The 14,289-nt window shown below is 45.1% G+C and overlaps 1 protein-coding gene across 6 annotated transcripts in view; it reads right to left on the bottom strand.

Moving 5' to 3' along the window:
• mib1 (MIB E3 ubiquitin protein ligase 1) overlaps positions 1–13,400 on the bottom strand; it is a 43,056-nt gene extending 29,656 nt beyond the window's left edge. For all 6 annotated transcript variants that reach the window (XM_078099602.1, XM_078099601.1, XM_078099600.1 and 3 more), the window contains exons 1-12: positions 12,398–13,400; positions 11,115–11,286; positions 8,958–9,087; positions 6,046–6,150; positions 5,026–5,092; positions 4,270–4,474; positions 3,964–4,147; positions 3,172–3,316; positions 2,929–3,062; positions 2,106–2,213; positions 1,825–2,022; positions 1,559–1,710 (exon numbers count right to left, since the gene is read on the bottom strand). In XM_078099602.1, coding sequence (XP_077955728.1) covers positions 1,559–1,710; positions 1,825–2,022; positions 2,106–2,213; positions 2,929–3,062; positions 3,172–3,316; positions 3,964–4,147; positions 4,270–4,474; positions 5,026–5,092; positions 6,046–6,150; positions 8,958–9,087; positions 11,115–11,286; positions 12,398–12,626 — 1,829 coding nt within the window. In that variant the 5' untranslated portion in view covers positions 12,627–13,400. The remainder of the gene's footprint in view (positions 1–1,558; positions 1,711–1,824; positions 2,023–2,105; positions 2,214–2,928; positions 3,063–3,171; positions 3,317–3,963; positions 4,148–4,269; positions 4,475–5,025; positions 5,093–6,045; positions 6,151–8,957; positions 9,088–11,114; positions 11,287–12,397) is intronic.
• Positions 13,401–14,289: the final 889 nt, after the last annotated feature.

Raw genomic sequence — 14,289 nt, forward strand, 5'->3', positions numbered from 1 at the left:
ATTTTTAAACTTTTCTGCAGTTCATAATGTCTCCTATATGTTCTGTTTGTCAGCACTGTCTTGCCTTTAAAGTTTGATAAGCAGCCGTTAGTCTTTGGATCATCTGGAAACCAGCGGTTCCGTGCGGCACACCGGAAACCGGCACCGGCTTCTCCTCCGCAGCACGTCAGAGGGCTGCGTCTGGCCGGGCTTGTGGCAGGTGGCAGCTTTTCCACACCCCTCTGACCTCAATTCCATTTGTCCTCGTGCCAAACGAATAAATGCCAGTGAAAGGGGGGTCGGAGGTGGGGGCTAACATTCAGCCCGTGATAACCGTGCTAATGCGCAACCGTAGGCACACACGCGGGAAGCGCAGATGGTCACTTCTCTGCGACAGCGACCGCCAATTGAAGAGGGACGGATGAACAACGGGATACGGGACCGCCGTCTCTCATATGCTCACGGTGGGGAGACAAGAATGAAGTAAAGGCGAGAGAGTGGAGCGGAGAGACACAGCGACGGCCGAGGACGAGGCGAGCGGCCTGCTGCTTCCTGCCGGCCTCTGCTCACACCACACGGCCACGGACCGGCACAACAGTAAAAAGACACAACAAATGAACTTCAAGCGCCATTAACTACACTGATAAAAAAAAAAAAAGAAGATGCAGTGTAAGGCAGATGCTCTCAAGGCCTTAAAGGAAGTCTGATGTCAACTTGAGACCATACCATCTGTTGGGGGAGATGGATGAAGCCTGAAGGCCCGCTTCCAACTTCAATGAATGTCAAACTAAATTGAGATCCCAGTGAATTGTATGGCAGGATAAAATGTGATCAGCGAGGTAGTGGAATTTAACTTCTCTCTAGTTTAACGGCTTTAAAGTCATTTTAAATTGAGGCAGAATCTGTGGAAGAACCTCCCATTATATCCAAATATCCATTTGATTTATTTAGGATGTACTGTCGTTTTAGACTATTGGAGAATTATAAGAAGCGACGCAGCAGCGTATTACATAACACGTCTTTGAAAAGGCTGACACTTTTGCATATTTTCCTGGGGGCACTTTCAACCAAAAGTGTTCCCAGGAAAATGTAGCACAAAATGTGATTTGTGACATTGAAGTCGCGTGCTGAAGTGCCATCGTTTGACACAGTTTGGAGGATTTACGTCTGTGAGCCGACCTAGTCCTAGTCCTGCAGGTGGTGAGGCCACATCTTTCATTCAGGCGGAGGATGATTAAGTAAAGGATTAGTAGTAACAGATTAGGATGGCGCCTGTGGTTCCACCCATCTTTGGCAGTGACAATATGTGTTGCAACTGTCACATAAAATCAAGAGCCTGGTGCACATTTGTTATTTGGGCTAAAAAGTCCAATCAGATTTTTCGATTGCTAGTTTTTAAACGCACTGTGAAATCCTTTTTCCAGTTCAGTAAATGCTGAATCCGTCCAGAAAGAATCATTGTGTGGACAAGAGAATTATAGAAGGCTTTTGAGAAGGCAGGTGAGATAGTGATACAGCATGTCTGCACCGAGCTAAAAGGTTGTGACAGCAGGCGGGAGAGCGTGACAGGGTCTCGTACCTGGGGTTTCCACGGAGGGCAGCGTGGTGCAAGGCGTTGAAGCCATTATTGTTGGTGATGGTGACATCAGCACCGGCCTCCAGCAGCACAGACAGCATGTCATCTCTCTTCTTGCTTATAGCGTCATGCAGCGGTGTGTCCCCCTCGGAATCCTAAAAAGGGAACCTGGTGTCACTTTCTCCTCCCGTGCTAATCTGTGATTCGAACCGTGCACAGAGCGACCTCTCTGCTGCCACAGAATAGGTAGATAAAGAAGTCGCAGATACCTGAAGGCTGGGGTGGCAGCCGAAGTCCAGCAGGGTTTTGACCACCTGCAGGTGTCCCTTGTTGACAGCTATGTGTAATGGAGTCTGCCGTCGTTTGTTCCTGGCATTCAAGTCAGCGCCGCCCCTCTGCAGCACCTCAATGACAGAGCCCTCATCGCCAAATGCGGCGTGGTGCACTGCCCGGTCGCCATCTTTGTCCTGAGCACAGTGACACAGCAGAATGAGGTCGTTTTCTACATAACGAAAAAGGCACTCAAAAGTAAGTGTTTGGTTGTACGAACCTCGGCCTCCAGGTCCACGTTGTGTTTAAGCAGCAGCTTGAGGACGTCCACGTGACCGTTCTGACTGGCCGCCTGCATGGCAGTGTGTCCAGCACACTGCCCGTTCACCTGTCAACACATCGAGAGGCAGAACACGTAGAAGTCATGCGCCATGTTCAGACGTGCGTCGTCTGTATTAGCCGTTGGGATGCGGGGCCATGGCGTGTTTAAGAGCTTGTACGCGCGTCTCTGTGTGCGTGCGTGCGTGCGTGCGTGCGTGCGTGTTTCATCAGCAACTGCAGCACTGCAAAAAACTCGGGACCATAAATATTAATGCGGACTCCTTTGGGAGTCTCGAGACGTCTCTTGTCCTGGCAGGCAGATCACTTGGCCAGGCTTAGTGTTCCCGGCTTTAAGCAAATAATTCCACTGAAAGGGAGTAGGGCATCTGGCCAGCCTTCACCACTGACACACACACACACACACACACACACATTCACTCGCTGTTTGATCTCTGAGGGAGGACAGTGTTGCGGACTTGACGTAACCAGTTCCCATAACCTATACGGGTGAATCGGCTCTGTGCTGCAGTGCACAGCGCTGCTCCTCAGGACCTCCTCTGGGCCGTAATGCTTTGCAGCTTGAGAGATGTGCCGATGGGAGGGTCGCAAAGCTGTTTCTTAGGTGACCCTCAGCCTCCTTGATATACTAGGAGTGCAGAGCAGAGCTCAGCCAGGGACATTCCACCTTATTATCAGTGTACTCAAGATCTTTTCGCAAATATTCAATGGCCAAATGGATGTTCTTAAAAAAAAAAAAGAAGCAGCTTGTGACGAGCACTTACATCCACATCCGCTCTCTTTAGGATGTCCTCGACTTTGGCCAGGTCGCCGTTGGCCGCCGCCTTCACCAGCTCCTCGTTGATGTCTCCGGACTCCTGAGTCTCAAACAGTTTCTTTAGCAGCTGGGACAGGCGCTCTGGCCGAGGGGAGGGAGGAGATAAGAGGGTGATTGCGTGCCGGTGTTGGAGGACAGGGGGCCTATGACGTAGACCCTCTACACGTCGGCGTCGCTTGTTCGTACATACCTCCGGAGGCGTTGCTGACGGCAGAGCCAGACGGGGCGATCTTGGTGACAGCGGCGGGGTTGTACGTCCAAGACGTTCCGCAAACCTCGACCTTCAGGTCGCTGTCGGAGTAGATCTGCTGCACGCGGCCCACTTTGCCGAGGGTCTGATGGTAAACGTTGCGACAAACCCGTTAGTATATAGTATATGTTGTTCGTTAGAGGAAAGACGGAGGGAGCATTATATGAAGGACAGAGAGAAGGAAGATAAGGCAGAAGAATACAAACTCCATACAGCGATCGCCCAAACCCAGAGCAGAAAATACAACTCAACAGAATAAGAAAAAATATATATTACAGATTTCGGATTTGTTGTCATTATTCAGAAGACATTTCCTTTCACCAGAAACAAGATAGGTATGAAAGAAACTGAAACCTTCTACTGGCTCGACTATTGCTCATCTATACAGCCAATACTAAGACGACCGAGCAGAATGCTTTCCCATTTTTAATCGCATCGTCTCGATCGTGGCTGTATGAGAACGAGGCGCTCGGAGTGGAGCCGGGACCGGGTCTGTCCGGGACGATGCCATCAACAGGCCGGGGGTTAGTGATCAAAGCTACATCCCATCTCCACGTTTTAGAGGCTCATTACATGCTGAGGGGGGGCCAGTTTGGCAGGAACAAGGGGCGTTTTGAAGTAGACTGGCGTCACATAGCCTAAGGCGCGCTGGGCGGCAGTGTAGAAACTTCATAATAAGGGAGGAATAAAGTTGTGTCGAGAGCAACAGACAAACGGGCGCTGTGTACTTACGGGGAGCATCGCCTCGGCCCACTCTCCGTGGCCTCTTTGGAGCAGTTTGATGCGGTCGATGTCGTAGCAGATCTGGACCAGGTCTCCCACTACAAACTGGGAAGTGCCTCCCTCCGCCCCGGCTGCTGCGTCGCCGCTGCGCACCACGTTGGCCTTCGTCAGGACGGCCGGGTTGAACGTCCACCTGAGGGTACACGGATGAATGCGTTCAGCTATTTGGACTTATTTTACTCACAATTTATAAAATATGACACGTGGGCAAGAACAGAGTACAATAGATCTGAGCCGCTCCACCGGGGGCCTCACCTGTTCCCACTGGGGTACTGGACGACAATGTCGTGATCTTCGTCGATGCCGCACACGGTGCCGGTGGTGGTGAGCGTCTCAAACATGCCGTCGGTCCACCCGCCGTGGCCATGCTGGAGGGACTGAACGATCTCCAGGTCCAAGTCGATGTTGACCAGGTCTCCAATCTGGAGCCCGCCGGGATTTCTGTTGCCATTCTGCTCACCTGGGAGATTACGGTAAACAGTAACATTTGCGTTAATAAAAAGGTGTGTCAAAAGGAAGTGTATTACACACCAACAGTGTTGAATCTGGAGAAACACGGTTTAGAGAAAGAAAATATGTAAATAAATAGAACTACAAACCTTTTTACTATTGTTATTACTGTTTTAACATTTGAAACAAATGAATCCCAAATTGCACATTTATTTCTATTATTTGTTTTGGTGGGTGTTTTTAAACCACACATGTGTCATATGGAAATGCATAAAAAAGGTGTTGCTTTTTGTGAATATTAACACTTTCAAATGCAATGAGAGACTTCTGCTGCATTGTTGAATCCAGTAAGACAATTTATTCCTGGAGCTCTGGGAATACTCTCGGGAATACTACTCGGCTTTGGCAGACAGGGGGACTGTGTAGCGTCGCCACCTAGTGGCCAAACAGCATCAACTACAAGTGAAACTCCACTAATGCCCTTGAATTCACTGCACCAGAACAATAGGTGAGAGAATTGGTGCAGTAGTGACGGTGGTCCGGGATTGCAGGCTTCCTTACCTAAAACGGGACAGTGGTCTCTGTAAAAAGAACCTCCTTTGGCATCCTGGACACATTTCAGATCCGACTGAGAGAGAAAAGAAAGAGGCGGTTAGATAATGACCCGTGGTAATCACATTAGAGGAGGGGCAGGGCGACCATGAATAATGACACAGACAAGTTACTCACTTTATGCTGTGGCGTCAGTGAAGACGCCTGGAATACCAACAATATCAGTGCCCTAAGGGCGAGGCAGGACAATGAAACTCATGGCTACACAGAGACGGCATCACATCGTTTACGATGACTCAGATGCGCAGCCACTGTGGCAGAGTTGGAGGGCAAAGAGTGGAACAAGTCCCGACAAATAAATAACTCAAGTCTCACCTACTGCATCCAGCCAGCAAGACGCTTTTAATCTTATGATGCTGTGAGCACAAACCGGACATTACTTAACAGGGGCAGGTTCTTAAGATGAGTGAATGTGTAAGTAGCTCTGTAGCTTTTTTTTGTTGCAGAATTTGATCATTCAGCATAAAAGCAAAGCCAAAGTGAAACGGTCAACCCAGAGGCAGATGCCAACTACTTCCATACCAGCCTGTTAAAATAACAAAGGACAGATCTGTTATGCAACCGAGAAACCTGATTGGCCTCATTCGTAAAAAAGGAAGGGGGCGCCTCGACCAATGAGGAGGCCGCTTCTCAATTGAGACACGCGTGTCTGCGGCAACCTCAAAGAGGATGCCTGCCCCCCGCCCCCCCTCCACCAAAAGCTAACCTCTGTGTTCATCCCTCCCTTGAAAAGCATGAAGAACAGCTTGCCTTTATCATGTAGATACCTTCCCCTTCCAGCTGCCTGTACAATTGTGCCTTGCTCACGCCGGCTGCGTGGCTCTCACAAAGGCCTGGCAGCAAAAGAAAGAGCCCCAGCCCGCCGGACAGAGACAAAAGCCACCTGCCAGCTGATCTTTTGTGAGACTCTGTGTGTGTGTGTGTGTGGGGGGGAGGGGGGGGTTAGGGTCAAGCTGGAAGTTTGCTCACCATTCCCTCAAAGCCAACTCGGTACAGGTTCTTGGCCCCATTGTCCCACAGTACGTAGGCAGCGCTGTGAGGACTGGCCGCACTCCAGTCCTGGATCTCCGTCACCTGGTGGAGGATGGGGAGGTGGGCGAGGAGGCGTGAAAACGAGAATGATTATTAGAAAAGGGCACCTTTGAGTTTTACTCCTAAATTAGTGACAAATGATTGCCCGGATGTAAATGGAAAGTATTCTGCATTTAAAAATAGAGTATCGACCAGAAGGGATCGTTTTCTTCATGGGAGCTTTCAAGCCGTTGTTTTTCATCTTGAATCCTCATAACGAGTGAAGTGAATATGACACTTTATTGATCCCTGTAGGGGTTTGATCTTTTCAAACTAAAGGGCGGCTTGAAGGTTGAAATACAGCACAGCAACCCAAGAGGAGAGGAAGTGTTCAGTTGCCTGTTCACAGACCATATGTCTGCTAACGCAGCCGGGGGAGGGGGGTTCTCTGGTGGAGAGGTACAAAGTCTTCTGGCCATGCTCGCGGGGGCCAAACGGCCCCGTCGCTCTTACGTCAGAGAGGCTCAATTGTGGACATTTAAAGTCGATGCAGAATGAGAGTCGTACAAAACGTTTCAGGTTCCATCCATTTACAGCCAGGGTGGGGATCTAAACTGCCATCCTAGTATGTTTATGTCAGCATGAGCAGCATTATAAATTATAGAGCCAGATATTTCAAATATACTGACGAGCTCTAAGCATTTTTTGATCCATCAATTTCAGGCTCGCACTGTTTCACTAAACACCGATCGTCACAAAATGAACAAGCCTTCATAAAGAAAAAACAACCCTATCATCACAGAATCCTAAAAATGAATCATCTCCGTCATTAAACTTCTTCCTACTAACCTTTTTTCACATTTAAGTAAAAAACAAACACTAGTTGCTCAGAAAGAAAGGAAAGTGCTGCTCTCCTTACTGGGTTGGACCATTGAACCCCTCTGCTGGTCCTGCATGAAAACTTCTGTCTCCTGCGGTTCTACTCAGGCTTTACTTCACTTAGTACTTGTTGTGTTACATTATGACCGACTTCTGTATTCAGGTCAGCTCACTGCCATTGGCGCAAAACAAGTAAGGTCACGGTAAGTTATGATTATATGGAACTTAAAGTGTTATTGGCATAAATAAGCAATGAGCTACGAATTGGGGACAGAAAAATCAATTCGTATTTGGAAGAGGGGTTCGGGATTTTAACACAAGACAATTCTCACAGAAACGACTCTTTCGTTGTATCGAGAAAGTGTCAAGAGAAGATTCAATTTATTATTTCATTAAAAAGCTGTGCCTGGAGTACAGAAACCAAAAAATGAAATTATTTTTTTTAAGCTTGAGGGGAGTTATATTCATGCTAAACTAACCAAAGATCTATGAAGAGCATATTGCTTACAGCATCATAAAACACAACATGAGATATGCCATTAAATAACACAGCCAATTTAAGTTAAGTTGCCTGGAGGAACACGCAAAATACAAGTGTTTTACGGCACATTTATAGTATAAAAATAGGCTGAGCAGGACAAATGCAACATCATCCAACATAGTATTCATTACTTTCTAATAATGCATTTGAGCCTGGACTAACCTGCAGTCCGGAGCTTTCTTTATAGCCTCAGGAGCCTCATAAATAGAGCCGGCAGCATTAAACGAAGGCCTGAAGGTTTTTCCAGAGACTGTTATTTCTAATGCAAATGTATATTGTATTCTGATAAGAGGTTGACTTGCGCACAATGTGTTGTCAACAGGACTTTAAAAACCAATCAGTTTGAATGTATCGACTATAGCTGCTCAAATTGAACTTAATATTTAATATTTGTTCTTTTACAGGGGTGTGTGCCGACCATGAAGTAGTCTGTGAATACGAGATATGAGCTTATTGATTAGTACAACCCCTCTGCTACATTGTGGAGAGTGGTTTGGGGCTTTATTTACACCTAGTGTGCGTTTCTATGGTTTACACTCGCGAACGGCGTGCAGAATAGAAACGCCTCTGTGCTGCTCGGAGCTCGTGCAGCATCTGCGGAGGTTTGTGTGAGTAGAAACAAAGCTTTACGAGGCACCGGAGGACCCGACTGTGTCTTTGCTCGCCTGCTACCCCTCCGTGCTACACACACACACACACACACAAACATACGTTAAGTCAGCGCATCCACTTCCTGTTTTGGTTGAGGCTCGTGCACATTATAGATCGAATCATATCCTGAGATGCAAGTTTGTTTTTTCCCTTTCGAGTGCTCACGCCCCATCAGCAGCACACACACACACACACGTGTGGTTGTGATGGCCTCCATCGGGCTCACTCACTCGGCCTCACCAGGGATTTATTATCCACTTAAATGAGCAGCTGTGAATTTAAAACAAAAAGCTGACCAGCTGAAAAGTTTTCCCCTCACTGAAAAAGGATTATTGTCTTGATCTCTTCACTTATGAGCTTCATGCCTTGTCCACTGCCAACTCTGAGTGGCTGAAGGCAGGAGAAGCTCTTTGGAAACAAAAAGTTTCTCGTGTTTTTTCACTACATGAGAAATAGTGAAGCTGGACAGATGTTTGGAGCACTGGTCCAGGTCCTATTTGACTTGATATAAACAGAAAACCGCATATTAGAGAACCTCTCCTGTCCTCCTTCTTTGGAGATTAGAATCATTGCACAAATTTGCCCAGCATCACAATTGTGTGGGATGAGGGACTAATAAAGCATTGATTACTATTGTTATTGCATTTTTAGTTTGTTCTCAATAATTTATTTCATTGGTTTGTCGGGCTTCATTGCTGAGCTTTCTGTCATTTTATTCGCTTTCCTTGTCCGTAAAAACACTTTGTAGGCTCTTTTCTTTTTTTTAAAAGGTGCAATATTAACAGTTTATTATTATTACCTTTCCTCTCCTTCCGTTGCCTCCATCTTGGTCTTCCCACTGCCAGTCCACTCCTCTCACAACCCGGCCACCAGTGAAGATCCCTCTGGCTGTGATTTTCTTTGACTTGCGACGTGACTCCAAAAGAACTCTATTCAGATTAAAAGAACAAACAATTTATTTTTATTTTGGTTAAGCTTCGAACCCTTATTGGATACTGTCAGAGAATTCAAGAGGAGATGTTAACAGGGCCTCCGTTTATACGAGAGACAGAGACAACCCCAGAGACGCCGCCTCACTCCTGATACCTGGTGTTCTTAACTGCCTACCGCTGCGGGACAATGGTGTGAATTTATTTCGGCAAACGGGCCGCAGATCAAAACCCCGCTGCGAGGGTCCATAACAACATCTTATCTGCTGCAGCAACCACACGGTCCCTAGCAATCATCAGCTGATATTTTATGACAGCAAAACAAATCAAACCAAAACCATTTGTTGGAGTTGTAAACATCAGCACTGATGTGCGGGGCATATGGGCGAGCTTTTTAACTTTTCTATTGCCTTTAGGTGTGGTATTTTCATGCAGTTAAATTCGGGCGAACCTGCTGGTGTGAGCCGCAGGCGTCCTGTTGTAACTTGTAACATTACGAACGACAGTAAACATTGCAATGACATGGCGTTCACTCCTCACTGACAATTCCTTCCATTCACAACCAAACCAACCAAGAGCGGCACTGCACATGCAAATGAAAACATTCATTCACACAAACATTCATTCACAAAACATTCATTCACTGTAATGCTGCAAGTCCAACTAATGAGGTGGGAATAGCGATGAATAGCTGAGCTCTAAGCATCAAACAAGTGTGAGTCCTGCCGGTAGACACAACAGCTGCACTGTGAGGGTCCAACCGATGCGATCGTGGGCCTCTGGCCCCTCCCTCTAATGCGGTGTAACAAAACACCCCAGTGGGCAGCGGTTCGAGCTGGGGAGACCTCCAGCACCCATTGTGCATTATGCAACGTCTGTCTCGGGGGAGATGTAGTCGTACTCGTTTGAAAAGGCGGCCAGCTGTGGGGCCATGTGTTCATTTCATTAAATGATGGCATGGGGTTGAAACAGATGAAGCATCCTCACAGTAACGACGCGCTTTGCAAAAGCACAATCAAATGCAAGTTGTGGAATTTGATGAGCGTGCTTACTCAGAATCACTTCAAAAATAATACATTCAAGATCTTTGAGCCACATCAGTAATTGATTGTATTGCTTGTTTTCCTGCTATGGGAAGCGCGTCTCTAAAGAAAAGGGAAAGCCGCCCTCAACAATCTGACTCAATCTTGTCTCCACATGTATTAATTGGCAAGTATGAATCTGCTGTCCACACACCCTGCCTAAGACATTGTGTCCACCAGAACTGTCTTTGTTTTTTGACAATATGGCCTGAGGATAGATACATATCACCCACATGCGGCTGAAAGCATGATCAACAACAACAGTAATGTCTTACGTTCCAGAGGAAGCTTGACAGTAAACCTAGCACTGTCTTCAGAGCGTAACACACCAAAATGCATTTTAATAACGGAGTTCATTGAATTGTAGTTTTACACATAGAGAAAGCAATAAGGCTCCACGCTGATTCAATGCTGTTTGAGTGACAGAAATTGACTGAGGCAAATAGTTATAAATGAATACAATTTTAAGCACAAGAGATCATTGTAGCCCCCAGCTGAGATTAAATCAAATTAAAACACTGGTTTAGACAAGTACGGTGTTACACTTTATATTATTAAATGATCGGTGACATCGGAGACAGTTAATACACACTTGTAAGTCTTATAATGTCAAACGTGAAACTTTCCTGCATAGTGATGTAGTGAAAAACTTGTTATAACTGCTGTATTTAATGTTATTACTAAGGTAAAACTGGATCTTAAAACAAGGCTGAGTTGTTGCCTGGCAACTGAGGGTTGGGAGCATAAAGATAGATGCCGTCTGCCTGAGAGACAGCGTGCACAAAATACCTCTCAAATGTCACAGTAACACAGACACACACACACACACACAGGAACACAAGGACGGACTAAAGGCCACCAGACACAACTAAATGCATGGATTACCTGGCAAACTTGTGTCTATCATATCAATGGTCTAAAGTGAGGCTAAACATGTTAGCTTACCGCTCACTGCCTGGGGTGGTGATCCTGTAGAAGCGATGTCTCAGGTGATGCTTGTCTCCATGGTAACAGGTTGTGCAAAGGTCGTAATTGGTGCACTCAGCACATTTCCAGCGTATACCAATGATGGGCTGTTGACGGCAGGTGTCACACATGGTTCCGTCATGCTTGATGCCTGAGGAGGGGAAGCACTATTAGTCAACATTAAAAAGAATGGCTGATGTTTTTTGTCGCACAAAGCATTTGATTAGAAATACTACTGGAAGGAAATTTTACTATTAAAAATATTTACATTAAGTATGCAAGAAAAGTATTGTGTATATATATATATATATATATATATATATATATATATATATATATATATATATATATGTACATACGGGGATATATTTGTACTAAAAAAGCCCTACTCATTTTGGTGCTACGGGCATAAATCACATATTTTCAAGATGTAGTTGATACTACAGGATCATGTTAAGAATCACCCAAATATCTTGCTCCTTATCACAAATCTGCATCATCAGATGATGCTATATGGAAATGAATGGAACCAGTCAACGGGACGCCAGCTGGAAATTGTCACTGTGTGTTGACACAGGAGATGTGGAGAAATGGTGGCAATATGAAGATTTTACTTTAAATAAAAGATCTGTGAAGCCAAAAGAGACCAAATTAATTATTGCAATATGTATTTATTTACAGTATCACCAAGTGGTTGCCTCTAAAACAATTTTAAGTACAACAAAACAATGAAACAATGTAAAATTATACTGGTTTTCACTTCAATGAAAATTCTTAAAGAACCAGGACTGAAAAAGTAAGCATGGACACTTTTTACGTTTACATGCTATATACGTTTATGTTGAAATGTTGACAATGTTTTCTTGTAATTTTTTATCACATGTTCTTGACTTTGATCTATCTCTCACAGCGTATTTGCATATCTTGACTGGTGCTGCCTGGTACATAGAAACACCTGTTCACACAGGATATAATTAATATATATATATATATATATATATATATATATATATATATATATATATATATATATAATACATCCTGTGTGTTTCCGGGAATTGTACACAATGAAAGTGTCTTCAACAACTCAGCGATTTTTGAATGGAAGCGACCGCTTGCTTTACTGCAATAATGTAATAAATAAATAAATAACAACAACTTTTATTATTGTTGTTTCTACCGGCACAAACCAAAGTACGACGCATCGACCGACACTTGTCGCTCCGGGAACCGGCGAACCGACAGAAGTTAGAGTCATTTACCTGTTGGAGCACTGTCCAATATCCTCACGTCGTAAGCTCCGGAGCAGCGGTAGTTAGCGGCCGTCCCGTTATCCCAGACAACCACCACCTCCTCGGGACTTTCAAAACTCCTCACGGTGCCAACGTGACCCTCTCCACCGTCCTGCTTCCCCCACTTCCAGTCGGGTCCGCGGACCACTCTGGCTCCGACTCCTTCCATCATCGCTCGGTTATTCCTGCCGGTGGTCATCTTGCGTATATATATATATATTTAAAAAAAGGGGACGTGCAGTGGCGATTGTTAACAAGATGTGAAAGGCAATCGGTGCGCTTGTTCGACTGTTTCCAAATGCCAGCGCGAGCGAGTCCCAACAGGAAAGACACTGGAACAACCCCCCCCCCCCCCCAAAAAAGCTAGCCCGCTAGCTAAATAAGCTACCTAAGGAGGCTGTTAAACCCTCCTAAAAAAACTATCCCCACAAGCTAACGTGAGGTGCGAGCCAGCGCCTCATCGGCGTTGCCTTAGAGAAGGATAAGTAAAAGCTAGCCCAAAAGCATGTTAAGTAGCCACATTGCTGGATGAGCCAGATACGAGTACCCAGCAAGCTGTCTGTCTCTCTCCTCCACTCCACACACAAGAATGCCACCTCTTCAACTTAGCAAGCTAGCGAGCAGAGTTGCTAGCTATCGCAATGCTAGCAGGATAACCCTCTCCCGGCTAGCAAGTCCTTTCCGTTCAATGCGAATGTAGTCCTGTCGGTGGGTTTTTTTTCTTCCGTCGAGCAGAAAAAATCCATCCAAGACGCTCCCTTTGTCGACCAGAGAGGGTTCCCTGGAGTCAACTCAGAATAAACGCGTCGCCATTATTGTCAATCATCGTTCAGACCCCAGACGAGCAACAACTAGCTACGGAGGTTAACGACAAAGCCCGAAGACGCGGCTCGGCTCGGGAAAACAAGAACGAGTCCGGCGCGCATGCGCATCCGCGACGCGCAAAGGCCCTTTCCAGCTGTTCGTGAATGCAAAACATAATCTCAGTATTTTACACGTCAATGATGAAGACGGAGACTGATAATTGTGAGGTAAAATTCTCACATTTAAAGTAACCAGTCCTAATCTAGCGTGCACAAATAAGTGAACTACTAGACATACACAATTATAAATGTTTTAGTTGATTAATGGAACAAAATATATATATATATCTTTTGATTATTCTTTCGCACATAGGAAATATGCATACATTTAACCTAGATATGGAAACATGTAGTATACAAACCCTCATTGACAAGTACATACTAAAAACTGAACATTGGAATGCGTATGAAGGCATCCGCTCATACATTGTTTGCTACATTTTGGATTTATGGTGATAACATTACAGCGCTCTGGGTTGATGGCACCAGACATTAATTAAAATACTCGTGAATAAAAGAGATCCGAACAACAGGCAAAATAGCTGCATAAGTGTGTAAAAGACCACAAGATCGTATGAGTGAATGGATTGGAGTTTTTATGCAATGTAATGTTTTTTCCTGAATATAGTTATTTATTATTCAATCATGATATCAAAAACAAGTTAAAGTGTGTCATGTTTCCAGAGGCATATAAAAAGTCCATGTGCATAAGAATTAACAATTAAGACAAAAATAAATTCTCAGAGCATGTTAAAAGGATTTGATTTGAAAAATTCGATTTTTTAAAATGATTTTTGGCCTGTTGTTCATCTTTAACCAGTATTAACTTAAAATGGGAACATCTCTATTGCTAATTCTACTCAATGATTTTTGCAAGACATCTCAGACTCACAGATACCGTGAATAACGTTTATGGTGGACTATCACCCCACTGTGTTTTGCGTAAGTAATCCAGAGCCCAACGTGAACAACATTTTTGCAATGACTTAAACATAAACC

This window comes from Gasterosteus aculeatus, chromosome 3, assembly GCF_964276395.1.
Source record: "Gasterosteus aculeatus chromosome 3, fGasAcu3.hap1.1, whole genome shotgun sequence".
NCBI lineage: Eukaryota > Metazoa > Chordata > Actinopteri > Perciformes > Gasterosteidae > Gasterosteus > Gasterosteus aculeatus.